The sequence below is a fragment of the Neolamprologus multifasciatus genome, chromosome 10 (genome assembly GCF_963576455.1).
Source record: "Neolamprologus multifasciatus chromosome 10, fNeoMul1.2, whole genome shotgun sequence".
NCBI lineage: Eukaryota > Metazoa > Chordata > Actinopteri > Cichliformes > Cichlidae > Neolamprologus > Neolamprologus multifasciatus.
In genome coordinates, this window is record NC_140448.1 from 31,180,922 (window position 1) to 31,206,696 (window position 25,775).

Consider the following 25,775-nt stretch of genomic DNA (forward strand, 5'->3'; position numbering starts at 1 on the left):
TGATTTTTTTCAGATAATATGGAAGTTAACTGTGAAAATATCCTGCAGTCTACATAAACAGGAATTCACATTAACTACGTATATTCAGGGTTTGAAATAGGGTTGGGCGATATTTTACAACAAGCGTCAGTCCAATAAGCGACGATGGGGGTATATTCACGCATGCGCAGACTTTTGATGGGCGGAGCAATGTAATCATGCACGGACTGATTTGTGCAAGTCCAAACATGGACGAACTAATTTCCCCCCAAAAATTAGTGCTGTCAGCATTAACGCATTAATGTGGCATTAACGCGGTCATCACCATTAACGCCATTAAAAATTTTTAACACACTCAACCCATCTGGAGCGCAGAAACTTTGGACAAACTGCCCGAAATGTGTTGACAGAGACATTTCAGGGACTCTGTGCTCCAGACGGTTTAAATGTTAATCACATTAGTTGTGATGATGGTGCGCTAACGCTGACAGCACTAAAAAAGAAATATAAAAGTTGCCAATTTGGGATTTCTTTGGCTTTAAACTAGATGAAAGAGGTAAACCTAAGGATGTAACCAAAGCGGCGTGCCACTTGTGCAGACGTATAGCGAGCAAAGTACTCAAACACGACCAACTTTGTTTCTTCTGTTGACTGCTTCTATTAGCTCCATCACTATTAGCAAACTGACTCAAATAAATAAATCGCCCTTGTAAAAACGGCCGCCGATAATCGATATATTCGTCCAATCGCCCAACTCTACTTTGCAGTCACTCTGCTTTTCTAAATTAGATCCATGAGTCTGAGAGTGACTGCAGTGAGGCGACTGTGATTGTTTGTAGACAGGTCGCCTCCCACAACGCAACCTGTGCAATCAGCTTATGACCCAAAGTGGTCGAACAGCGAGTGGTCGAGAGTAAACCTCTGGTTGAACAGCTGTTTACAACATCGAACATGCCATCGCTTATTTTTCCTGAACAGAAAGACAAATCAAGCAGTAAAACCTGCAGTTCTGCTAATGTCCACTAGAGGCCGCCTCCAAAAGTGAGTCAGTCCCCATAGACCGCCATGTTAAGATGACCAACCTTACAGCCATAAATAAATCTTCACAGCCGGCTATAAAATACAGTTTTGGTCTCCATCAATACTTTCCACCTTCAACAACTACAATGGGTGAATTTTGTAATTATTCCCAGCGGAGGAACAATTCCGGGCTTTAATATTCTGGAATATAAAAATGTAAACATAAATATTTTATGAACTGATTGCAATAAATGTTTTAATCATCCTGGCATTCACAGACATTTGTCTCCCGGCCAAATCTTCCATTTTCACTCCATTTATGAACCAAATCCTAAATTCAAATCCCCTCCTGCTGCAGAGCCTCTGAATGACATCAATGTGTTTTCAAAATTACCGCAGATACAAGGTTTTCTCATTTTTGTCCCATCTTTTCAAAAGCGTCGAGGGGAAAAAGTTTGAACTGGAAATTTCCGAAATGTTCTATAAAAATATGAATCTTTAAAACTCTGCCTTTCCCTCCTTTCATTGCACTCTGCCCTGAATCTTAATCCCATCTTTCAAACGGGGCTTGATGTTCTTTTATTTAGTACTAGAAGGTGTATGTTACTTCGCTGAGCTCTCAGAGTGGCTCCAAAGAAACAATAGATCTCATCCCCCTGGTAGCTGTGACCTCCTGATTCAAGGACAAACCTTCAATGTTTTATAAAATCTTGGATCCTTTATTGAATTACAGCAGAACAGAGCGAGCTCTGAGAGTTTAAAGCGAAGCCTCTACTCTAAGAGTGTAGGAGAAAAGAAATAGCCTTAAAGACATATTCAGACGTTTAATAAGCTGGAGCCAGAAGTACTCGACAACTCCAAAGACTAGCCAACTGATTACTCGTCTTATCAAAGAAAGGCACTTTATTTTAATTCTCTTTGTATTTAGTCAGAAATTAAACATATTTATCACCATTTTTTGCTCCTAATACACAATTATTTCTTTTAAATGAGATATCCTGATCAAGGGGTGCAGTGATTCTCCAAAAGCAGCGTCTGGGCCGTACCGCTTGTTTCTTTAGAAGAGGGTCAGTGACATAAAACAGGCCTGACCCATTTTTATGATGTGTTTATATTAACATTTACTCAGATTACATGCACATCTTTGGAGTAAGTTTTACTTATATGTGGAGCTGCTGTTTTGAAACTAGGGCTGCCACAAACGATTATTTTGATAGTCGACTAGTCACCGATTATTTTTGCGATTAGTCGACTAATCAGATCATCATCCATTGGACGTAAAACTTACAGCTTATTGCACCAGCAGCATCTGCTCTTATATAACTATCATTAGCTTACAGCTTTAAGTGTTTAAGGTTTGTGCTAACTAAAAATAAAGACAAGATGATAGTTTATTAAATTTTAATGAAATTTGCAGATTGTTTCGGTGAAGTTTAATAAACTCCTTGCTATCTAAAATATAACAGGACACCGGAGTAAATTCTCCAGCATCTCACACTTCTGATAATCAGTTGTCTGCTTGACGTTTATTCAGCTGTGTAAAAACTATAACTTTAATCTCAGCCAAGCTGATTTACTCAGGAACAAATAAAATACTACAAAAAGGCAAACAATAACATTTTTAGTTATCTAAGTGACTTATATATCATGTTTAACCTGAGTAGCGAAAGACGGCGGTGGGTTTGAAAACTATTTGCTGGGAGTCCGGTGTTCTCACGGGCTCTAGTTAGCCTAGCCCCCGGCTAGCTATCGAGCTAGTGGGTAACAGACGTCTCCGAAAACGTCGGAGCGCTTTTGAAAATATGTGGTGTCTTGATAAACTGAGCAGATATTTGAGGTTTACACAGCTACATTCTCGCCTGAAAATATGTTAAACGTTTATTTTGTGACCCAGAAAGAATAATAAGAGTAATATTAAAACTAACTAGCTGCCGCCATTGTTGGAAACTGAGCTGGGCTGCGCTATGAATTCTGGGACACAGCTTCTTCTTCTTCTTCTTCGGGGTTTAAGGGCAGCTGGCATCCTTGTACATGCAGTGCTGCCATCTTCTGTTTCGGTCCGTTATTACACTCTTAAATCCTACTACTTATTCCTGCGTCTTTTGGGATCTTACAAAGCTTCAAACGACGCGTCAACTATTAAATCAGTCGTCGACGATTTTGATAGTCGATGTAATCGTGGCAGCCCTAGTTGAAACGTGAGCGAGGAAGACTGATGATCTTAATTTGATGTAGTAAGAGGAAGACAAACCATTGAAGAGTGTAGATTAGAGAAAATCTTAAATAAATTCAAACTTGTTCACCCAATTCTTGTTTTAAAAGGTGAAGATAAAAATAAATGTATAAAGTAAAATATATACTAGAATCTTTAGAGGATCTAGTGTTGTTAGGTCCAGAACACCTGATTACCAGGTCGTACAGCTTAACAGGGTGCTTAGTGACCTCATCCACCATATCCAATCAAAACGAAGAACCAGGAATGAGAAATGCTAAAATAACCATAAATATAAACCTTTCTGAGACCCTCAGAGTCCAGCAGAGCTAAAGGTGGATGTTTTTATGACCAAATGGGTTTTTGACTAATATTCTACTCAACCTGGCGACACGTTAGCGTTTTATGTACGTGAAAATAAGATTGACATTGAGTCACTAGAGCGACTAATCAGCTGAGCTGTTACATATACATCCAGCAGATTCTCAGACCAGTTTAATCGATCGCAGATGGCCTGAGTGTTTGTCAGTTAACTGAAGTTAGCTGTGAGACTTTTTCAGAAAACCTGACCTCTGACCTTGAGGTTACCTGTAGAGGCACCTGTGGTTTTAATTTGAATTTAATTCATAAACACCGCCTGACGCCTGCCCGGCGCTTCAGCCTGATGGAGAAAAAGAATGAACGGCTGAAGTGGTTGAAGGATTATTTTGAACAGTGAATCATGCAAAGCTACTTTGCAAATAAAAATATGGAGCTAGAATGAGGAGAAGAGGCCCCACCATGCTTAAAGGTTCCTGCTCTGCACTACGAGCTAAAAACCCCAAAACTGAGTTGTAAACTCAACAATTGGTCCCTGTAGCGAGAAATTCTTACAGTCTGGACTGAAAGGCGCTTTTCTAACAGCCACAAAAGGACAGGTCAGGGCCGGAGAGGCCAGGATGTGTGTGACACACGGGGCAGGATGAGGCAGGAAGGGCCAGAAAATAACAGGAAATAAAAGCACCAAACACAGAAGACAAAAAAATGAGGCGAGAGCAAAGTGTGAAACATCACAACTGCTGAAAACAAACATGAAGGAGCAGCAGTGTTAGAGAGCGGGCTGAGGTTCACGGAGGCCACGGCCGGGGTTTGTTTTTAATGAGGCCGGGTTAGCAGATGGTAGACGTGGGCACCGACCCAGACGGAGCGAGGAGCGCCGGGCCGGAGGGGCCGGCAGGGATGCTGGCACCGGCGTCCAGCAACCTTCTCAGCATTAAAATTGCTGCAGTTCAACTGAAAGTCAGCGACTGTTTGCACCACATCTAGTGCTCCACATAATAACTTAACCGGGTCAGGTTCTCTTGTTTTTCTCCTCTTTAAAAAATAAAAATCTCCCTGCAAGTTTAACATCACAGAAACACCTCAGCACCAGCAGGTGAGACATGGCGAGTCAAAGCAACGGGAACGTCGAGAGTCTCGCTGTGTGAGGCGGAGAGAGCGGCTAACGATGGCCCGGGGAGGGAAGAAAAGGATGCAAACAGGTATTTTCTGAGTTGAATCAGGCAGGAAACACTTCCCACCTGCAAACAACCAAACAAGCAGCTCTTAACGAGGTCCGGGCGAGCCGGTGATGGAGGATCAGGGCGGGCGGTGGCGGGGTTTGGTTTGAGGAAACAGAGAGGAGGGAAAACCGGACGGGAAACACGCTGGCAGAAGTTTGTTTTTCTGAAGAATGGAGGAAAATAAACAACTCGAGGCTCGACAGACTCGAAGGACTCTCCGCTGACAAACGCTCAATCCACCGAAGATTAAAAACGTGAAGTCTGACATTCGTCTCAGCTTTGAGCCCTGAAATGGGATCGCCGGGTCATCAGTCAAAACGCAGAGGCGCTCAGCAGAGAGTCAGGAAGTTTATGACACAACTTCCTGCTTTATCTGTGCAAAAACTTTCATTTAACACAGAACATCTGCTGAACTCCAGCAAACTGAGGCAGTCAGCTTCCCGTTTACCCTCCACTGACCTCTGGTTTCCCATGATGCACTTTGCCTCTGCTTTTTATCATTAGTTATTACTAATCTCCGTCCCTCTTCCACAGTGTCTTTGTCCTCCTTTCATCCCCAATAGTTCTGCAGCAGATGGCCCCGCCCCTCCCTGAGCCTGGTTCTGCTGGAGGTTTCTTCCTATTAAAAGGGAGTTTTTCCTTCCCACAGTCGCCAAAGTGCTTATAGGGGGTCATATGATTGTTGGGGTTTCTCTGTATTACTGTTGGGGAGGACTCTTATATACACTTTACAGTATAACACATATAGTATACTATATAAATACATCTGAAGGGAATATGAAGACTCACTATGGGAATGGATGGAAAGTAAAAAGAAGACGTGGAAAAACTTCAGAAACAAGGAAAAGTCGGAGAATCTAAAGCACGACCACATGGTGATGAACGTTAGCTTGTTTTTAGAGATGTCGTAGCTATATGAGCCGTCCACGTGTCACATGACCTCAGTTCAGGATCACCAGTTAGCCTAACGAGCACATCTTTGGACTGTGGGAGGACAAAGAAGGAAAAAATAAACATTTTCTGTGTGTTCTCCTAAATGTCGATATTTTCAGTTAATGAAGCGAAACGCTCAATCCATCGACCCTCTGATCACCGGTCCGATTCTCCTCTCGAGGTCTTTCTAAAGCTCCACGTGTGTGTGGCGAATATTTAACCACGAGTCCTGCTGATTCAAACTGGATTGATGGCGGGAAGTCTTTTTTTTATTCTCCCTCCTGGGTTACAGTCTGCTGGAATAACTCCTGTTATTACGATGATGTTATATCCATATTCTGTGTCAAATACTTTATCTTTTATAAGCAGAGGGACGCCGTCCAGCGAGTCGCTCATTATTTCTTCCCCGAGCCCGGCTTTCGATCCGCTCCGACGAGGCTTATTTTACAGTAATGACCGCCTCGCTCTACAGTAGCCATTAATTCTTCCCGCTCTCATCCCGCTCGGAGAGAGCCGAACTTGGGAGCTTTCTCATCTCGTCCAGACAGACTGAGGCCGAAACGCCGCCGCCCGGCTGTTTCCCTCTCATCCTCTCAGCCCTGTGTGGTCCTTTCATCCTCCTCTGCTCATGTGTGAGCTCAAACCTCTGCGAACACTTTTGCTCTCGGCTGTTTTGAGTCATTAATCCAAACAAGAGCAGAACCGTTTGGTCAATTTCACACTGATCGTCCGCTGATGAGTCAACAACAGGAAAACAATCATTCCGGTTTGTAACCTGATCTGTTTTTCATGCCCTCTTTGAGCTCTCCACCTCCACCACACGGTAAAGGCTCACGTTAAGAAGTAGCACCGGCTCTTCCTGCTCAGAATACACTGGTTACCCCATACTGGGCTGTACTGGGACCCAATGGGATCCAATGGGTTACTCTCAGTTGGGTCCAGCAGCCTATGGACCGACCCGGGTCCAAAGAATGTGACGTTTCCTTGTTTGAGCTGATCATGAGAAAAAAGTTACATGCAGCTCGTTTTAAGGTCACGCAGGCCTGCAAGTTGTTATTGTATCTATTTTATAATAAGTTAAGGCCCAAAACATTTTTACTGATAATAATAAAAAGACATTTGATGATTATTTGTCTGATTAATTCACTCCATAATATGGAGAAGCAGATTTACGATGTAAGACGAGGAAAACATCCAATTTTCAATATTGTCTTCTTTAAAAATCTGACCTGTTACCTTCTTGTTGTGGCTACTTTCAAGTATTTGTAGGTAAATATGAAGGTAGATTATTTATTTATTAAAAATAAAATTATGTTTAATTACACCCGTGTTATGAAGTGTTTTGTCTTTTAATTTCTTTGTGCGCTTTTCTTATGTTGTTGTGCTTTTGACCTCTCAGGGCCACCGTAGAAATCTTCTTGCTTACGTCATCTCGTGGAAATTATATCTGAGTTGAAACGCTCGTTGGCCAGTTAGTTACTCTAACTGGGACTGTTGGGCCGTCCCAGTTTCTCGTGTGCAGCCTGAACTCCTCGCTGCCGTGTGAACAGGTGAGGATTTTCTTAAACTTCCCGTCACGTTTTTGTTCTGCAGCCTCACCTTGTCTCGCTCCTTCTCCTTCAGCTTGTCCATGGACCTCTTCAGTCCCTCGTCCAGCAGGTCCATCAGCCTCACCGTGTCTCCAGAACGAGTCTTAAACTTCTTCCTGTGGAGGAAACGGCAGAAACTCAGTGCGAGGACGCCGGGTAACAAACCACCTGCAGGAGAACCAGTAATGGAGTTGCTGCAGTTTCACATCCCCAACCTGAACCAGCAGAGGTTCCACTTCCTGTCTCCAATAATTATCATGACAGCAAACTATTAGATTACTTCTGCTCGCCTCGGGGCGATACATTTTGTACAATCAAGCAAATCAGCTAAGCATTACAAGCCGAGCATGAGCCAAAAATTTAATAACCCCCGCCTCCCCTCCCTCCTCTGTTTACTCGCAGCTATAACGGCTCCCCCCGTGGCTGCGTTAAGCTCTTATTGTCTGGATGAGCGATTATGAGAACAGCGTGATAAATTTCTAATGGAGTCTGCCGTAGTGCAGACATAGTGGGGCCAATTTACGCCCCCTCAGGTTACCGCGGGGCATTTAGCGGCACTTAGTTATGGCCTCCGCGAAGCGTAACGTCAGCCCGCCGCCTGAACCCGGCGCTTCTTCTCAGGTCGACTGATTAGGAATAAACAACAACGTGACAGATAAGCGGTGAAATCACAAATCTGCTCACCAATCAGAGCGCAGCGAAGACAAGATGAAACCCAACGCTCGGAGACGAGGTGCTCAAACTGCACGCCAAAAGAACGGGAACGCGGCGGGAAAAATATATCTGAGGTGTTAAAGTTTATGAACGTGATGACTTGGAATCTACAAATAGATAAAAGAAGAAGAAGAAACAAGAAAAGCAGGAGGAGGAGGCGTGGAAGAAAACGGAGGTTTGATATAAGCAGCGAGAGGACAAAAGAACAGAAGGACATGAAGACAGCGGAGGAAGAGTGAAATGAAAATGTTGAAGAACAAAAAGAAGAAGAAGAAGAAGAAGAAGAAGAAGCTCCAGAAAAGGGAAAAAATCAAAGAAAAAGTTAAAGCAGCGGCAGAAGAAAGACAACGAGGAAATAAGTGGAAGAGAAAGAGGAAAATAGGAGGAGAAGAAGATAAAGAGGAAAGATGGAGAAAGGAGGAAGACGCAATGGGAAGGAGAAAATGAAGGAAGCGAACGAGCACTACTGAAGTGGAGGAAGAGGAGGAGTTAAACAGAAGAACAGAAAAGTTTAATTAAACAAGCAGAAGAAGAACGAGAAGAAAGGAAGAGGAGGAGGAAGGAGACAAGTGAAGAAGATGAAAGAGGAGGAAGGAATAATAACAACACGGACTCTGATCACTGCTGTCCTCCTCTTGCTCCTCCTCTTGCTCCTCCTCTTGCTCCTCCTCTTGCTCCTCCTCCTCCTCACATGCTGAGTAAGGCAGGCTCTGCGATTCGCTGCAAACGACTAAACTGTTTGTGGGGCAGTGGCTGAAAATCCTGCGTTTGATTCATCGACGCAGAAAAAATGTATAAATAAATAAAACGAGCCTTTTTGTGAGCAGCAGGAAACAGGAAGTCTGACCGTCTGGCGAGCAGAGACCTCGGATCTGACGTCGGCTTTAGACACATTATTTTTTAAAAACCCCAAAAAGCAGTTTTATTGTTTTAGTGTTTGTTACGTGTAGTTATTCATTTACTCGTTTACTTTGTGGCATTCCAAAACCGTCGCAGAGCGCCCTCTGGTGGACAAACTACATAACGCGGCTGCAGGGCTCTTCATTTATCAGCCAATCAGGCGGGCTCTCATATTTGAGCCCTATTTTAGAATTTTGACTTCCATGACCATCCACGGATGAGGTCAGGGGCGGAGTTATAAGTGCACAGTGGGCGTCGTCCAAGGGCAGGACCTAACCTTAACGTACACCTCTGCCTTCGCGAGCGGCCGACACTAAAACACTAGTGGCAGGCTGTCACATGATCTACCTCAGGTGCTTCAAACCCCACTCACACTTTGTCCCCAGTGACAATGCCCCACCCCTTTGCTCAGCACCACCTCCCCAGTGTGTCTCCACCCGGTGATGTCATACCTGGCAACAGTCGGGTACCTGCGGCCCTCAAACATCACTCAGAAAAACAAACCCTACTGTCAGAGCCTGTTTTGAACTCACTTGTCCTCCCCCAACACCACTCCAAAGCCAGCGTGCTCCACCCGGGTCACTTTGGGGTCGTACCAGCCGATCAGCTGAACTGCGGCGAACACCACCTGGAAGTGCGTGCTCTGGAGGGGAAAACAGACCCAAATCCAGTGAGAAACCCTCCAATCGTCATGTTTAGAAAAGAGACGGAGCTCAGAGCTAAATCCAAACCCTCTGTGGTCGCGTCTCCACCTACCTGTCCACTGTCGGTGACGTAGATGATGATGTCGGCCTTCTCTTCGAAGATTCGTTGGCGAATGGCCGCGAGGTCTGACGTGTCGTAGGTGTAGCCCCCGTCTGACTTGACGACGGTGAGGGGGATGGGCTGCCCTGGGGGGAAGACGACCTTACGACCCTCGTCGAGCTCCACCAGGCCTGAGGTGGAGATTTAAAAGGATGGAGGCGGTTTAATGAGAGGGGAAAGAAAGAAGGTCCAGTCGGTCCAAAAAAGACAAGGAGATAAAAACAGGAGGGCACCAAACATTCATGAGGCAATGCTGCCACCTGGTGGTGACACTCAGAAACTACAGGCTGCACTTTATTATCCACTGAAAGAGGAAAAACTGATTCTATGAAGATTTCTATAAAAATCAGTGTGATCAAGGGAACAAATAAGCTCCATTTCTGGTAACCCTAAATGCTCAGAAATGCCCTCCGTGACCTTTGACCTGCTGCACACTGACCTTTCTTCTCAAACTCCTTCACCACCTCAACCATTCGGTCATGGTAGTACGACTCTCCTCTCTCGATGAGCTTGATGTCCAGGCAGTCGTAAATTTTCTGAAACTCTGGAGAAATTTAAAAAAAAAAAAAATTAAAACCTGTCACAGGTAGACGGGCGGCTCTAAAGAGGGGGAGGAGCTTCAACGGGTTAAACCCTTTCTCGTGTCACATGACTAATTTAAGGCCAGCGGCTCTGAATCAGGGACGAGTGTTTCATTCCTGTTAGCATGAAAGGCTAAAACCCGACGTACCTTTCCTGGAGACGTCACAGATGAGGTTCCAGGCTTTGATGAACTCCGGCTCTTTGCTCTGCAGTTTGACGACACACTGGTACGCCCGCTTCTTAAACTCCTCGTCCGTGTCAAAGCGCTTCTTTGACTCCTGAACGAGAGCACGAGAGACTGTCAGCTTGCTCGTTTCACTGTCACAGTCAAATCTGAGAAAACGCGTCTCCCACACAATAACTCCAGTTCATCTAATGAAGCCACGAGAACATTTTCCCCTCACACTGAATATGTCCAGAAGCCTCAGGGTCGGTTTAATTTGGGGCATTTTTTCTTATTTCTGCAGCATTTTTGAGCTTTAATAACTTCACAGTTACAGGAAACGTTGACATGAAACCTTCAGGGCTGAAGACACGTTTAAGCTGCACCAGATTAATGTCTGTACCCGAATATTTGATCAGCGTCATGAATGCAGAAACTTCAAAAAGTGCATTCTGGGCAAACTTTCAGGGCTCGCATCACCATGTGGGACAGGTGGCTGGCTCAAAGGAACAACGGCAGCCACATCTTTTTGTGTTTGAGCTGAAGTGTCCGGCAGCCTCGCCTCTGTCAGTGCGCCCCAGGGCAGCTGTGGCTACAATGTAGCTGCCATCACCAGTGTGTGAATGTGTGGATGACTGAATGTAGTGTAAAGCGCTTTGGGGTCCATAGGGACTAAGTAAGCGCGAAGTTATGATGGTTAAAAAACTGCACTTGGGGTAAAAACCTTAAAGGGTCCTAACCCCACATGGGATTTTCCCAAAAGCAGCCCGATCACACACAGAGACGGGATGAGCATGAACTGACTTTGTAGAAGGCCTGCAGGTCACCGATGGGAGGGGAGACGGTCAGGTAGTCCGGAAACATGTCCTGCAGGTGGGCGATCAGCATCCCAAACTGGGTCCCCCAGTCCCCCACGTGGTTCAGCCTGCAGAAATAAAAACTAACTTTTTAGATTTTATTTCTTGAAAGGTTTTTAACGTTCGCAGCAACGACACAGCGAGCGCGGCCAAGCTGACCTGAGGACTTCGTATCCCAGAAACTCAAACAATCGGCACATGCTGTCGCCGATGATGGTGGAGCGCAGGTGACCCACGTGCATCTCTTTGGCGATGTTTGGAGATGAGAAATCCACCACCACCTGAATGCAACACAGACACACAGGAACTGATAAATGCTCCACGTTTTTATTCCTGGACTCTATCAGAGCAGCTTTGCATGAGTCATGGTTCATAATAAGCCTATTTTGGTGTGTTTAATCAAACGTTTTGACATCCGCCTTAAACCACACACGTTTTTACTTCCTGTCACAGCTTCAGTTTAAAAGCAATCTTCTTCTTTCCAGTGTTGCATTAATATTAATTTCTGTCTCTATAGGAAAAGCTTATTTTGGATTCTCCCTCATTCACATCCTCCACCTCCTCTTTCTCTTCTCAGCTTTTGTGAGCATACACACATTTTTTTTTTATGTCACACTTTATATGAATAATTTCAACTCCACACAGAAAAATGTGAACGTGACTTTTACGGCACCAAAATAATTAAATGAGTAAATGTGGTTCTTTATTTTTGTAACTGAAATAAATAAATTAATAAAATAATCTAATCTGTCCATTTTCTGGTTCCTGCTATATTAAACTGAGCTCCTCACCTCATCTCTGCGTCCAGATTGCCTTCACAGGAAGCTCATTTCTACAAGTTTTATGAAAATTTTTTATTTATTAAGAAAAAAATTTAATTTTCCTTTTCACAACTTGTAAAAAATATTTAAAATGTGAACCTAAAATCTGCTGTAATTTGCTTTGATGTAACTCTATAAACTGTTATTGTTTGTGTGTGTTTGTGGAAGGCTTTTATTGTGAAAAGCAAGGTCCGAATCAATAAAACTGGTGGGCGGGGCCTCTGTGGTACTCTCTTTGACATCACACAGAGCCAAGAGTAGAAAAAATGCGCGTGAAACTGTTGAATACCAGATAATTAGACACAAATAATTAAAGCAAATGTTAAAAAAGGGATCAAAGACTTCAGAGGTTAACTAAAAAGGAAAAACATGGCGGGAAAATAACTTCAGCATGTGCACAGACCTTCTTCTTGGATGGCAGTGGTGGGGGTTGCACTCCGTTAATCAACAAGTTGCTCAGCTGTTTGGACACAAATGTCTTCTGCAGGTAGATGTTGATGAAACCTGAAAGAGACAACTTTGTTTAGATTCACTTTTTAGTCATTTATTTACTCTTGTTTTAAATCTTTTAATATTTATACAAAACAAAGAATTATTTCTCTTTAAATATGTACACATTTGACAAGGTTCTAAATTAAACTAAATTAAATTAAACTAGAAAAAGTTGCATTTCCTGCGAAAATGCAGTGTGAATGCCGTGTAGTGGAAATCGGCTTCCGAAAACAGCTGAAGAAGCAGAACTGTCTGCTGAAAAGAAGTAAAGAAGCAGAACTGTCTGCTGAAAAGAAGTAAAGAAGCTGAACTGTCTGCTGAAAAGAAGTAAAGAAGCAGAACTGTCTGCTGAAAAGAAGTAAAGAAGCTGAACTGTCTGCTGAAAAGAAGTAAAGAAGCTGAACTGTCTGCTGAAAAGAAGTAAAGAAGCAGAACTGTCTGCTGAAAAGAAGTAAAGAAGCAGAACTGTCTGCTGAAAAGAAGTAAAGAAGCTGAACTGTCTGCTGAAAAGAAGTAAAGAAGCTGAACTGTCTGCTGAAAACATGCTGCAATGGGTGAGAGTGGAACCCAGCCCTCCTGCTCATCTCACTGAGCTAAAACACCGCTCACCCCGGCGAGCTAAATCAGCGATCACACTTGTAATGTGTTCCCATTCATCTCAATGGTCCAAAAAAATTGCATAAAAAGCTTAATATTTAAAAAAGTATAAAGGTCCTGAGCACCAAATGATATAGCTGGCATTAGCAGAAAGAGCTGAACAGTTTAAAATTTGAATGGTGAAAACTGTGGGAGTAGCTAACCAGCAAAGAAACGGAGCAACTAGAATAATAAGGTAGAAGAAGAATAAAGTTTAAAGAGAAACAGGCACTTAATAGCGTTCCTGTTACTTTAATTGTGTGAATGCCATGATGTCTGTGTTGTCTCCAAACACCGACGTCATTAAAGGCGGAGTCTCTACCTGGCCCCGCGACCTCCGTTTTCTGGACGAGTTCGTTGTCTGGAAGATTTTGGATAATCTTCTCTGCGATCTCCCTCGGGTTCATCTTTATCCCCTTTGCCTTCAGCATCTGCAACCCGACAGCCAGAGACAGTCTGAAGCAAAACTTTTTAATCTGACCTGCAGAGACCAGGACACGCTGCACTGCTCCAATACAATCCTCTAATTTGACTCAATGCAGCTGCAGCTTTTAAAACTGTAAAAATCATAGTAAGCTATTATAAAGCACAATAAGCAACCAGAAATGAAAATAAGCCACAATAATTCATAATAAGCCACCATAACAACCATAATTCATAATAAGCCACCATAGATAATAATAAGCCATCATAAACCATTAACTCGTCAGTTTTCGGGCGTGGTGGTCTAACCTGGGACATGCTCATGGCGCTGTTGCACTGGTAGTCCCCAAACTTGGCCTGCTGGCTGGGCGCAATGGAAAGTGGTGGGTTGTCAAGCTCGGGGCAGGAGGCCCGGATGGCCTCGCCGAAGACCTCCTGAAGTCGCTGGTTGATGTTTAACATGGCTTTGCCGCGTTGACTCAGTGAGTCTTCCTGCAGACTCTGAGGACAGCACAGAAAGGTTTAATAGTTTTTCATCAATCTGCTTTTCTCAGGTTAAGATTAAAACGTCTCAGGACATCGTTCAGCAGAGCGTCACTCACCTTCTTCAGGATGTTGAGGCGGTACTTGAGTCGGGTGTTTTCCTCCCGCAGCTCCTCCAGGCGTGGAGATGGACTGAGGTTCTGGGAGTTTTCAAGATTTTTGATCTCTGCAGACAGACGCTGGATCTCTTGCTCCTAGACATCAAAATATTTCCATTTTCCAAGAAAGACACTGAGAAAGAAAGTTCCAACTGGAGCTGCTCAAGAAGCTTTAACGTGCTCCTATAAATAGTAAATATTTTTACCTCGAGTTCCAGCCTGAGAAAATGCTTTAGGGTCTTAAATGCTGTCCATTTTTGTAAAAATACCATTTTTAAAAGGAACTGTGGAAGTATAAATATTTTTACCTCTATGGCTACGAGCATTACTTACATCAATGATCATTAAAAGAGGACCGAGTTAGCACCCTGTGGTACACCTCAGGAATTATAAAGACACATATATTCATAACCTTTAACAGTTTATACTGTTTCTGTATTTCACTGTTGATCTCTTATATACCTGTGTTTTTGAGATTTGTAAACTACTGTGCAAAAGTCTTGAGCCACCCCTAAATTTTTTAAAAATCTTTTTCTTTGGATATTAGCCGTTTCGTTTTTACTCCAATATATATACCTGACCATTATCAGATGTGGGGTGGGGGGTGGGGTATGTGCTAAGCCAGTTAACATGACCATGAATCATTTAAGTATAAAACAAGGAACCTAATTCAACAAATGAATCAATGTAATTGCGAGAACTTAAGACTCACGTTCGGACTTCAATTACAACTTTGTTCTTTTAAATAACTTTAAACACATTTTGTTTATTAGAAGAAAAAAAACAGCCTTGGGTTATGTGAGATTAGACACAATTTCACTTTTACTTTCTTCAGCTAAACAACATCTGCAGGCCTGCATTCTTTTTAACCCACATAATAAATGTTTTGACTCAGCAGAGAAATCTGCCAGTTGACTTTCTCCCATCAAATCTTCTCAGATCAGGTAGCTGATACGTTTTCAAAGCCATTTTAAGCCAATACACAGAAAATAAGGAATTTAATGAGTCCCTGGATACGTGGTGGTCAGGTGGGCAAGAGAGCTGAGCAAATAATACCTGTATGTATAACGTATAAAAAGTTAATAAGTTAATATAGCCAACTTAGACTAAAATTACACTTGAAAAACATTTTAGTTAAGAAAATAAAAATTAGAAAAACATTTTCTATAAGAGTTAAAATGAAACTAAACAATTTGTGAACTTGGAAAACTAAAATAAAATAAAAATTACATATTTAGTTTTTCAACCTTGTCAGGGCCCAGGACTAGCGATTTTTCCAGTCGGGCTATCAAAATCTATCTCTGCCCGTCGGGCTGTCAGAGGAAGGAAAAATATATGTCTATGCTTTTGCATTCTTTCAGAAATGTAGCTGGGTAATTATGTCATTGGCATCGGTGAGCCACTGTCAATATGTGACATATTGAAATCACGTTTGAATTTGCGCTTGTTTTTTGCTTTCACTTTGCAATCGCGTGAACTGTGTATAGAGAGCGACAGCACTGATTGGTGAGTGACGATAATTTGCGCACCAATTCCTCTGACATCGTCTTATCAATCGTTAGCTTACTATGCAAACATGACAAGTGAAATCTCCCGCAGCTTAAACATGTGAGAGGTTGATCGCGCAGAGAATCGCTGAGCGTTATGCGAGTGCGTGTGTAAAAGCAGCAGGATATATATTTTAGTTCTGCTGAGCCAAATAAGACAGGTCAGGGTGAAGAAGTGACAGCCAAAGAAAAGCTTACCACAAAACGGAAAAGTTATGACAAATCAGACTATAAGGCAAAAAGAAAGAGCAGCTTTTTGGTTTCATGGACAAAAGAATTTCTGTGGCTGCAATATGACGAGCTAAATAACCAGGGCTGCACATAAGTGGTCCGCAGGTGCGCATTCGCTGTCAAAATAAAAAACGCGCACAAGATAAGAAGTTGCAACGCGTGTTTGCTTACATAAGATTTTCTGGAGGAGGACAGACATTTGTTTAGAACTCTTAAAGATGTCGAAGAAGCTCCTTTAAGCAATTACTGTGATGTTCCTCCACCTCCAAAGAAATGTCAGAAGGAGTCCGAACCACAAAAGAAGCGCGTATTCTCGGAAAAATGGTTGCAGGAGGTGAGCTGGCTTCAAACAAATGATGAACGCACAGAGATGTGGTGCAGAATGTGCCGTGAAAATCCCACTCTAGGACAAAAACAGCCTTTTATATGGACGCAAACGCACGCTGCAACTTCTTATCTGGTGCGCGTCTTTTATTTTGACAGCGAATGCGCACATGCGGACCACTTATGTGCACCCGTGTAAATAACATAATGTTCTGCCGGGTGTGTTGTTGGTTTTCCCTCGATTTCTGAGTCGACAAGCGCCTTTGTTACTGGGACCAGTAATTTTAAGAAAGACCCCCATTAGAACCCATGAGAAATGCAAGAAATGCATTATTGCTCAGTCTGCAATATCTTTCCCAGAACAAACACCAATTGCAAATAACATACTAAAAATAAACCTGAAAAATCTGTTTAGAACAGCTACTATGTTGCAAAGAGTGAACTACCACTGCCACAATGTAGCAGTCTTTGCAAACTTCAAAAAGCAAATGGCCTCGATCTTAGTTCCACTTGCCTCTCACCCGTGACTTCAGTGGAAATGTCAGATTCAGGATCTGACACAGACTGATTCATGTTCTACACAGTTCTTACAAGTTCATAGAAATTTCTGTTCAATTAAAACCAAGTATTTGAGTTGATGATTGTAATTTTTATACAATGTTGTAATTTGTGTTTTCAATAATTTTTTGATTAATGTTTTGTTTCCGTTACAATATTATACTTTAATGTATAATATTGTAACGGAAACAAAACAGGAAACAAAACATCAATCAACAAATTGCTCTCTTTTTTATTCGGGCTACTTAAATTTATTTTGGGCTACCAAAAACTGAAGAGTCCCTGCCCGAAGGGCTACCAGGGACTTTGAAATTTTGCGAGCCCTGCTTGTAATATTTGTTATAGCTTAGCTGATGTCTGCAAGACTGAGATTCAACTGCTTTCAAAAGAGAGAAGTAAAAGATTACAAACTAAACTAAAATTAAATGTTTCAAGCAATAAAAATTAAAATGAAACAAACCTGTTTTCAAAAACAACTGAAATTCAAAACTGAAATTTGCAACAAAGTAAAAAAATATAAAACTATCCCTCCACTAAAAGACCGACCACACAGCAGGACAACCTTCAGTACACCATATAACCGAGTAATTAATTAACTACTTCTTATCAAACAATAAAGCGAGTTACTCTTTTTCCAGCAGCTTAGTTGCGCTGTGCAGTCTTCTGAAAACAAAATGCAAAAACACGCACATCAAATTTACGCTTCAGTTTATTCAGTAAAAGCGTCTCATTGCTTAACGTGTCCAAAATCAGATGAACGCTCCACACAACACAGAAGGAAAATCAGGAACCGACAACTTTACCTAAAGTCCACTGAACAGTTCAGAAACACATCGCTGTAGTGACTTTTAAAGTCTAGCTCAGGTCGGGCTGGTGACACACCAACATCACACCACAGGACACCAACAAAGTGTTAAACAGTGGTACAGTTATAAATACACTGTTCAAAAGAATAAAGTTAGTTAAACGTCTGAATTATTGATGTTATCAGTTAGTATCAGAGGAGGTTATTAATCAGGTTCAGCTGCTTTGATGTTATTGACGTTAACCAGGTGCAACGATGAGACAACGCTCGCCTGATCCGACTGAACACCTCGGAGACGTCATGTTTCAGCCCGTCCAACGCCTCCAGGGTAAACCTCAGACTGAGCACAAGCTCGCTGACGCCCTGTTTAGATATCCAGCATGATTTTTTTTTTTTCACACCTTTGTGTTTGTGAAAACACACCTGATGTGTTTTCAAAGTGTATTAAAACCTGCTTAATCTCCACTAGAGGGCAGCAAACACCAGCTTAATGCTTAGATTTCAAGGTAAGGACTGCTCATGTTTTTATATCAGATATTGGGTCTGTACATGTGACATTATGTTTTTTCATATTGTGAAACATGCTAGTAAACATGAGGCAGATTAACTGTAATTTAAAGGCTGCATTAAAAAAATCCTCACATATGTGACTCTGCAGGTTAGTGCAGGATAAACAGGTTACTTTGCTGCAATGTGGTGGATTTAAAGTGGAGAACAGTGTGTGACTGGTGCACAGTGGCTGTGGGTTCATGGTCACAGTTAGCTTACATCAAGTGTAGCAGAGATTCATATAAAGTTTAGCTGATGATGCTGTGACGCTGACTGAATTCACTATCATATTAACTTCATACTGTCTAGTATAAACACAGCATAAACTACTGTGAGTGTAGAGGATGGAAATCAGCCAGGACTACTATTGAAACATCTGCTCACATCTGGTTGAATTCAGTTGTGTACATCCACAGAGAGCAGCAGGTCAGCTGATCACAGCCTGTACACTAAGAAAATCTACTGGAGCTCTCAATAGAAATTATGAGTTGTGATTCTTTTCCCCACACAGAGGCATGACAACTGATTCCTCCACCTGCTGACTCCACTTTAACGCCTGACTGGACACGTTTTCCTGTTTAAACACAAAGTCACCCTCTACAATGTAGGTAACACAAAATACAGCTTTCTTCTATTTTCCTTATTTTTCTTCAGATTCAAACTACAATTATAATTTAAAAGTTTCTGGTATTATTTTATCATTATGTTAATAAAGCACAAGGTTCAGTTAGCTTTGCATAAAAACAGGTGGTAAAAATGTCCTTCAAGGGGATACTTTTACTTTCTTACTAGTACATTTCAAACTCGGTACTTTCACTTTTATTTTTAAAACAGGATTATCTGCACTTCTACTTATTGTGGGTGGGTGGGGTAATTTATTGATTCATATACATATCATATCATAAAAACGGAGCTCCAAGCTCCCAAAAAGGAATGTGAAATATTTATTTTTTCTGAAAAATAAGTTTGATGCCAGGGTTAAGTAGAGAAAAATGTTCTCGCCAGACTCAATTTAAAAATCTTCCGATTTAACTCCTCCTTTCATTTTCAGTAGTCACTCATCTTTCTGGGCTCCACTGTGCACAGGTGATCCCCAATCAAATCTGGTAAGTTCGGCATATATGTGACTTACAATAACGAAGCACAGCTCTTTAACAAGTAAAAACTCTTCATGCCATTCCTCCTTCATGCGCTGTCAAAGCAGTGTCCTCGAACAAATCAAAGGGACCTCCGACTACAACAAGACACGTTTGATTTAACAAACTTAACCCGAATTTGACACTAATGCATAGATATTCAATCAAAGCATGTCTGGTTTACTCGACACTGCACCTATTCAATAAAAAGCCAAAAAATCTTAAATTAGTACTTTTTTTCATTAAGTCTGGCAGAACTTTGGAATGTTGCTATCCGGCGGCAGGATGCGCATTTAGCCCTGCAGCTCGCATTAACCGCTGACCTGTTGCTGCAGCCGGGCCGTGTACTCGGTCACAGGGTCTCCCATGTTCCTGAAGCTCTGCGGAGAAACTCTTCTGTCTGCTGGACTTGGAATCTCGTGGCTGACGAAATACAAACCTGAGGAAAGGAAGAAGCCCGTAACTTTACAGTCCACTTCCGGTGCCGGGGAGAGCTTCTTCCTCGCTGCATTTAGACGGATTTAGAGCGCCTCCTGCTGTATCGGAGCTTCCAGGAGTGATTTTAGTGGATGTTTTAGCTGATTGTGCTTATTTTCTGACACCGTATCGATAACAGTGATACATTGATTTAGTAGATAGAAAAACGTTAAAATGTTTAACAGCTGCAGCTCTTTGCAAATTGACCTAAAAATCAAACTACGCACACAAACAAGCAGCAGGAGAGAGGATGACATTCCCATATGAGACGATCTATTTGATCTTTTTAACCCTCTCAGGCTCAAATTAAGTTTTTTGTTGCTAATGCACAACCAAGTCCTCCCATGTACATTCAGTGCAACATCACACTGCTGCAAATGAATGTCTGTTAATTGATGACAGTCCAACCTCTTATATTCTTCGTATCTTTTGCAAGTCTTATCATGTCAGTGGTCGTGTTTTTAGTGATACTTACCACACGACACACATAAAAGTCATTTTGGTGTGTTTGCATGAAGAAGATCTTGGTCTTGAATCTCTTACTTTGGTTGGAGAGTGACTGGTTTTGTCTCAGGATCAAATCTTTTTTTTGTAGATGATGTGATTCCGCTCATATCAGCTCAACAATACAATGTATTAAAAAAATAATAATTAAAAAAAATCACTTTTTTTTCCTCCTCTCCAGTTAATGACTGGCATGTAGTCCTAAAATTGTCAGCATATAATAAATGAAAAGGAACCAAGTCCAGAACCCTGTGGTGTCCCACAGGAGTAATTAAGCTAATTAGACATTCAAGCCAACAATTTAATGCCAACTTTTCAGATACCAGCATTTTAATAGTCAGGACAGAACAAAGAAAAACACACAACACACGAGTAGAAGAGAAGAACTTTTTTTATATGTTGTGAAACTACAAAACATATCGTTTGTTTTTTGTGCTGGTGAAATATTTACAACTCTGGTCGACAGTACAGTGTCTGAGAATAAAATTCACAGCTTTTCAGGACTCTTACGATAAAAAGGAAAAAAAAAACAAAACAGGAAAAAAGCACATCCCCCCCCCCCAAAAAAAAAAAAAAAAAAAAATCACAGAAGTGCAATAAATACATGCAGTGTGTTTCTCGTAGCCGCCTGCAAATGCATCGCCGGGTTTGAACAGATTCATCAGATAAAATAAACATAAAAGCACAAAAAAAACAAAGATTTGCCTACGTGATGAAGAAGAATCATTTGTGGCTAACAGCATTTGTTTTTTAAAAAACCTACATTCCTTCATCCAGATGTTTCAAATAAACGAGTCTTTTTTAATCAGAGGTTAACCGCTGAATTCCTATAGGTCCAATCTACTCGAGGAGACAGAGGACAAACAAAAAACGGCTAATATTAAAAAGATGAAAGTTCCTCCAAGTCTTCTTACACACCCAGCGACGGCGGCTCGTTTGGACATTAAACAAAAACATCTCCAGAGCTGCAGTGAACCCGCTGCTCGCCCTGCAGGCGCACGCCCGACTCCGTAACGTTCGTTCAGTTCTCAGTGCGAACAGTCGGCACAAACTGGAATCTACAGCTGATCTGCACTCTGAGAACAACGACGCATTTCTCGTTACCAACTTTTTTGATTTATAAAAAAAATACACCAGACGGCGAAAAAAAACATGCAAAAGCTCACGAAGTGGTCTGATGAGCAAGTGTACGATTAAAAGTAACTTTTTGTAATTCCCCTCTGCAGACTAACTAAAATGTTCACCACCAGGGGGCAGTGTTTGCTGAATGAGTTGAGCCTTATTTCAATGATAGAAAATGCTTAGTGTGCAGATCAGGTCAAAGCAGCCGTTTCTTCATGTTGTCTTTAGTTAATTTTGGAACATTTACAGTATTTTTTTAAACCCTGAAATTTACATCAAGTACCTTAAAAAAGAAAACATCTGGCTGCATCTTTACGGTGACATCAGCAGTCTGAGAGTAAACCAAGGGAAGTTTCAGGATGGTAAGATTGACTGGCAGGTGTTAGCTTAGCTTTAGCACCACATGCTAGCAGCTCACTATTTCCAATGTCTGATTTTCTGTCGTGCTGTAGCAGAGGGTAAAATTACAAAAACACCTCGTGACGAAGGGGTTTGAATCGTTTTACGTCAGAGGACGGGGATCAGCTTTTAAATCTTTGGTTTTGGTCTTTTTCACTGACTGTTCACACTGATGTCGGGCGATGGTGTCAGATTCACATCCTACCGAGGCTCTTTCAGAAGTCATTCGTGTCTCGTTATTTCAATCTTATTACCTTTTTTAAACATACATTCTAGAAAAATATATCTACTCCTACCTGGATGTGGTGGGACTATCTGACGCTTTAATGAGGACTGAAAACACTCACAGAGACTGGGCAGCAACAGGAAGTGGAGATGACGAAGGTAACGGGTCAAAATGGACAATAAAAAAAACCTCAATCATTTTCTAGAGCTGCTGTTTCTCTACACAGAGTTAAAAAAAGAAGAAGAGAGAAACATCTGGAATGACAGCAGCAGCAGCAGCTTGGTTTTCGTCAGCTACGTTCTTCTTTACACGGGGAATGGAAACACGAAGAACAAAACGCACCGACACCATCAGCCTGGTGGCCCAGCAAGAAGGAAAGTCGGACATTCAATAGACAGCCGCTTATTTCTGCATTCAGCAGCTACAGAGTGACAACATCAGGCAGTCACAGGCACTTTAGTGACCATTCAAGGCCCAGCGTTCATTTTTAGCTCCATTTTTGGTCTCCACCACCTGAATAAATCATCTGCTCCATGTTCAGCAGGTAGTTTATAATCCCACATTTTGTAATAATAATCTAGAATTCATGTTAAATGTTTTCCACGTGAAGAATTTTCCACTTTTTAAATCGTTATTTCGGAGAAGACTTCCTGACACATGCCTGTATGGAGGATCAAAACCGCCAAAATAATAATGGAACAGCAAGCAAATTAATAAATAAATTACAAATGTAAAAAACAACAAAATTCTTCAACATTCAAGGCATTCAATTATAAAATGTAAGACAAATATCTGTTTACTGACCTTCCCTGTATTTCTGCATAAAATTAATTTAAAAATATTAACTCATGTCACATTTTACAAATTAATAAATACCTACATGTATTTATTTTTTCGAACATTTAATGTCATTTTATTATTCACTCAGTCACATATTTTGTTTATTTTGGCACCTTCAATCCTCCATATGCTGAAAAGTAAAACATTTCCTGTGTCAGATTTCTTTTTGCTTGTTTATGTAAACACTACATTAAACATCAGTTTATATAGAACGTGTCAGGAGTCTTTGGGAGTGACGTTTTTCTAATATTTACCAACTCCTGAGGCTCTTTAGCTGCTCAATGCATCGATAAGTTCACTGAATGTGTCTTTCTCCTCGTTTCAGAGCTCCGAACAGACTGAAACGAGGAGAGAAACTGTTTAAATAACCAGCTGAGGAAAAAAAGGCGATATGCTGAGCTTTGCTGGGGTACCACACTAACGCCATCCAACAGTTTTAAGTGCAGAAGGTCCAGTTCTAATAGAACTGAATGCTTCACAAACATCCAGTTACAGGTGGAAACGTGAGGGCAGGAAGTCTGAAATTAAAACTGCAAAAACTGATCAGCCAATCAGAGAGAAGCGCAGGAGCTTACGAAGCAAAGCTGGACTTCCGTCTTCCTATTGGCTGACGACTCGGTTTTTTTTCAGTCGCTTCCAGTCAAACAATCATACGATCAATAACAAGTTCACAGTCATCAGAAATGCGTTTGAGATCACTTCCTGTTCCGACAATCAGAAATCGTTCCAGCGTGAGGCAAAGGTTTCCAGACGTTTAACTTTCCAAAAACCCACATCAAGTTTTTCTTTTTTCAAACTTCTACCTCAAGTTTCTTAAAGTGCAAACTACCCGATCAACTACCTGAGTGTTAGTGCGAGTTAGTGCTGTTTCTACACCGATGTGTTTGTGTGACGAGAGACGATGATTACGGATTACGCTCAGAGTGACGCGTCTCCTCTGAGCTGCTGACGTGCGGCCGCGCTGACGTGCTACGACCACCTGTGCCGTCAGCACGACGTCGCTCAGTTTACAGAAAACTTACAGTTTGTGCCAGTGTTTGAAGATGAAGATAATCCTTAAGATTTCAGTCCAGGTCAGTTTGGCAGTAAACGTGGCAGCTTATTTTTAACTCTTCGTCTCACAGAGAGCAGCTTTAATAACAGTTATATAACAGCTGTTTTAGCCCCTCCCCTTTGAGGAAGGCTTTCTTTTGGGTGGAGCCTGAGATGGCCATATTAGGGAAATCCCCTCTGTGTGACATCATATAGAACTAAGAGTAAAAAAAATGTGTTTGGACAGAATGTTGCAAAATGTTGCCGTCTTCCAGTCTTCTAGTGTATTTTAGTCCATTTCACTGTTTACCATTTGTACATGGTACCAGTTACTCCTGTATAGTATTTATGTTTATTAGTGTCTAATTCACCTTTTCTTCCTGAGCCTTGTGCTGCTGTAACAGGTGAATTTCCTCAGTGATGGATGATTAGTAATAAAGTCTGTATGCATCACACAGGAAACCTAAAGAAGTGCAGCATTAGCTGAACACAAATGCTGCATTTTGGCTCCCTTTGCTCCAGTTTTGGTCTTCGTCACTTTAAAAATCCGGCTCTTATGTTCACAACATAAAAAAAGCAACTTTTAAGTGCCTCATTTTGCAATAAACTGTAGATTTAGTGCATTAAATCTCTTTATAAATGAGCCATAACATGTGATTTGTTGTCTTTTTGGCCTCTGGGCTTTACTACGCCCTCCTTACAGTTTAACAGCGTAGTAAAAACTTATTTAATCGACACTGGGCCATAAAAACTCAAAGGTATGTTTAAGGTTTAAACAGGCACATGAATGACAATTGGACATGATCCAAAAACTTTCTCCTGCCTGATTGGACGGGATATAATCTGAGGTTATTTAATCTTTAGCGTCTCCTTAAAATGAATCTGACTGGATGCTTCCTGTTGAAATGCATCCTGGGAGTTGTAGCTGCCCTGCTCTAACAAACAGCTGCTTGTTTTTTGTTCTGATCGTTTAACCAGCAGAAATTTCACGTCTGTGTAGAAAATAATCTGACCTGGATTAAAAATCTTAAGGATTATAACTGCGGCGATTCGTCTGCACAAACATGTTTTAGTGCTTCACTGTTGTTGTGGAGGGAGAGCCGCATTTAAAAACAAATACAAAAATTAAACACTGTGCTGTTTGTCTGCTCAGAAAATACTCTAATAATAAAAAACTAATCCCACATCACCTGAAGGTCAATATTAAATATCTTCAAGCTGCGGCTGAATTTTCCTTTGAGTACCATTTTTGATTTTGTGCCATTTTCAGTACAAAAGTCTTCGTATGCTCGTGTGTGTATGATTCTGTGCTGGAATGATTTTAAACACCTACGAGTCTAAGAACAGCCGGTTAGTAACAGAAACAAAAACAGAAAAGTGGAAACGAGAATAAAAAAGGAAAAAAACAAAAGCTCCAGCAGTGCTATCGCTAATTTACAAACAAAGACTATCCACATTAGAAATGCTGAGCTCTTTAAAATTACTCTCTCCACGGTTTTTTCCTACTTATTATTATTATTATCATCAGTGTTATTATTATTATTTATTTTAATTCTTCATAATACCGCCAGACGTTTGCTTCGTCGGTGAGGGAACAGCAGGGAACGACTCCGGAAGGAAAATACTTTGAAATGCTTCTCTACACGTCGTCGGCCGGCAGGTCGGGGATGCAGGTCTTCGCTCGTGTGAAGAACGCCATCTTCTCTCTGAAACCACAC

At 41.5% G+C, this 25,775-nt stretch overlaps 2 protein-coding genes across 3 annotated transcripts in view; both read right to left on the minus strand.

The window, feature by feature from the left end:
- rars1 (arginyl-tRNA synthetase 1) overlaps nt 1-19,952 on the minus strand; it is a 29,181-nt gene extending 9,229 nt beyond the window's left edge. The window contains exons 1-12 of one of the 2 annotated variants that reach the window (XM_085173713.1): nt 19,781-19,952; nt 14,269-14,403; nt 13,976-14,167; nt 13,566-13,674; nt 12,519-12,619; nt 11,454-11,575; nt 11,242-11,362; nt 10,423-10,552; nt 10,132-10,236; nt 9,645-9,823; nt 9,422-9,531; nt 7,285-7,390 (exon numbers count right to left, since the gene is read on the minus strand). In XM_085173713.1, coding sequence (XP_085029839.1) covers nt 7,285-7,390; nt 9,422-9,531; nt 9,645-9,823; nt 10,132-10,236; nt 10,423-10,552; nt 11,242-11,362; nt 11,454-11,575; nt 12,519-12,619; nt 13,566-13,674; nt 13,976-14,167; nt 14,269-14,403; nt 19,781-19,825 — 1,455 coding nt within the window. In that variant the 5' untranslated portion in view covers nt 19,826-19,952. Of the gene's footprint in view, nt 1-7,284; nt 7,391-9,421; nt 9,532-9,644; nt 9,824-10,131; nt 10,237-10,422; nt 10,553-11,241; nt 11,363-11,453; nt 11,576-12,518; nt 12,620-13,565; nt 13,675-13,975; nt 14,168-14,268; nt 14,404-17,770; nt 17,893-19,780 lie in introns of those variants that run through there. The other variant, XM_085173714.1, reaches the window with a different exon arrangement.
- Nucleotides 19,953-20,811: 859 nt separating this feature from the next.
- The window catches only part of wwc1 (WW and C2 domain containing 1), a 42,271-nt gene continuing 37,307 nt past the window's right edge, over nt 20,812-25,775 (minus strand). The window contains exon 22 of the mRNA XM_085173705.1: nt 20,812-25,763. Within this exon, the coding sequence (XP_085029831.1) occupies nt 25,697-25,763 (67 nt within the window). The 3' untranslated portion in view covers nt 20,812-25,696. The remainder of the gene's footprint in view (nt 25,764-25,775) is intronic.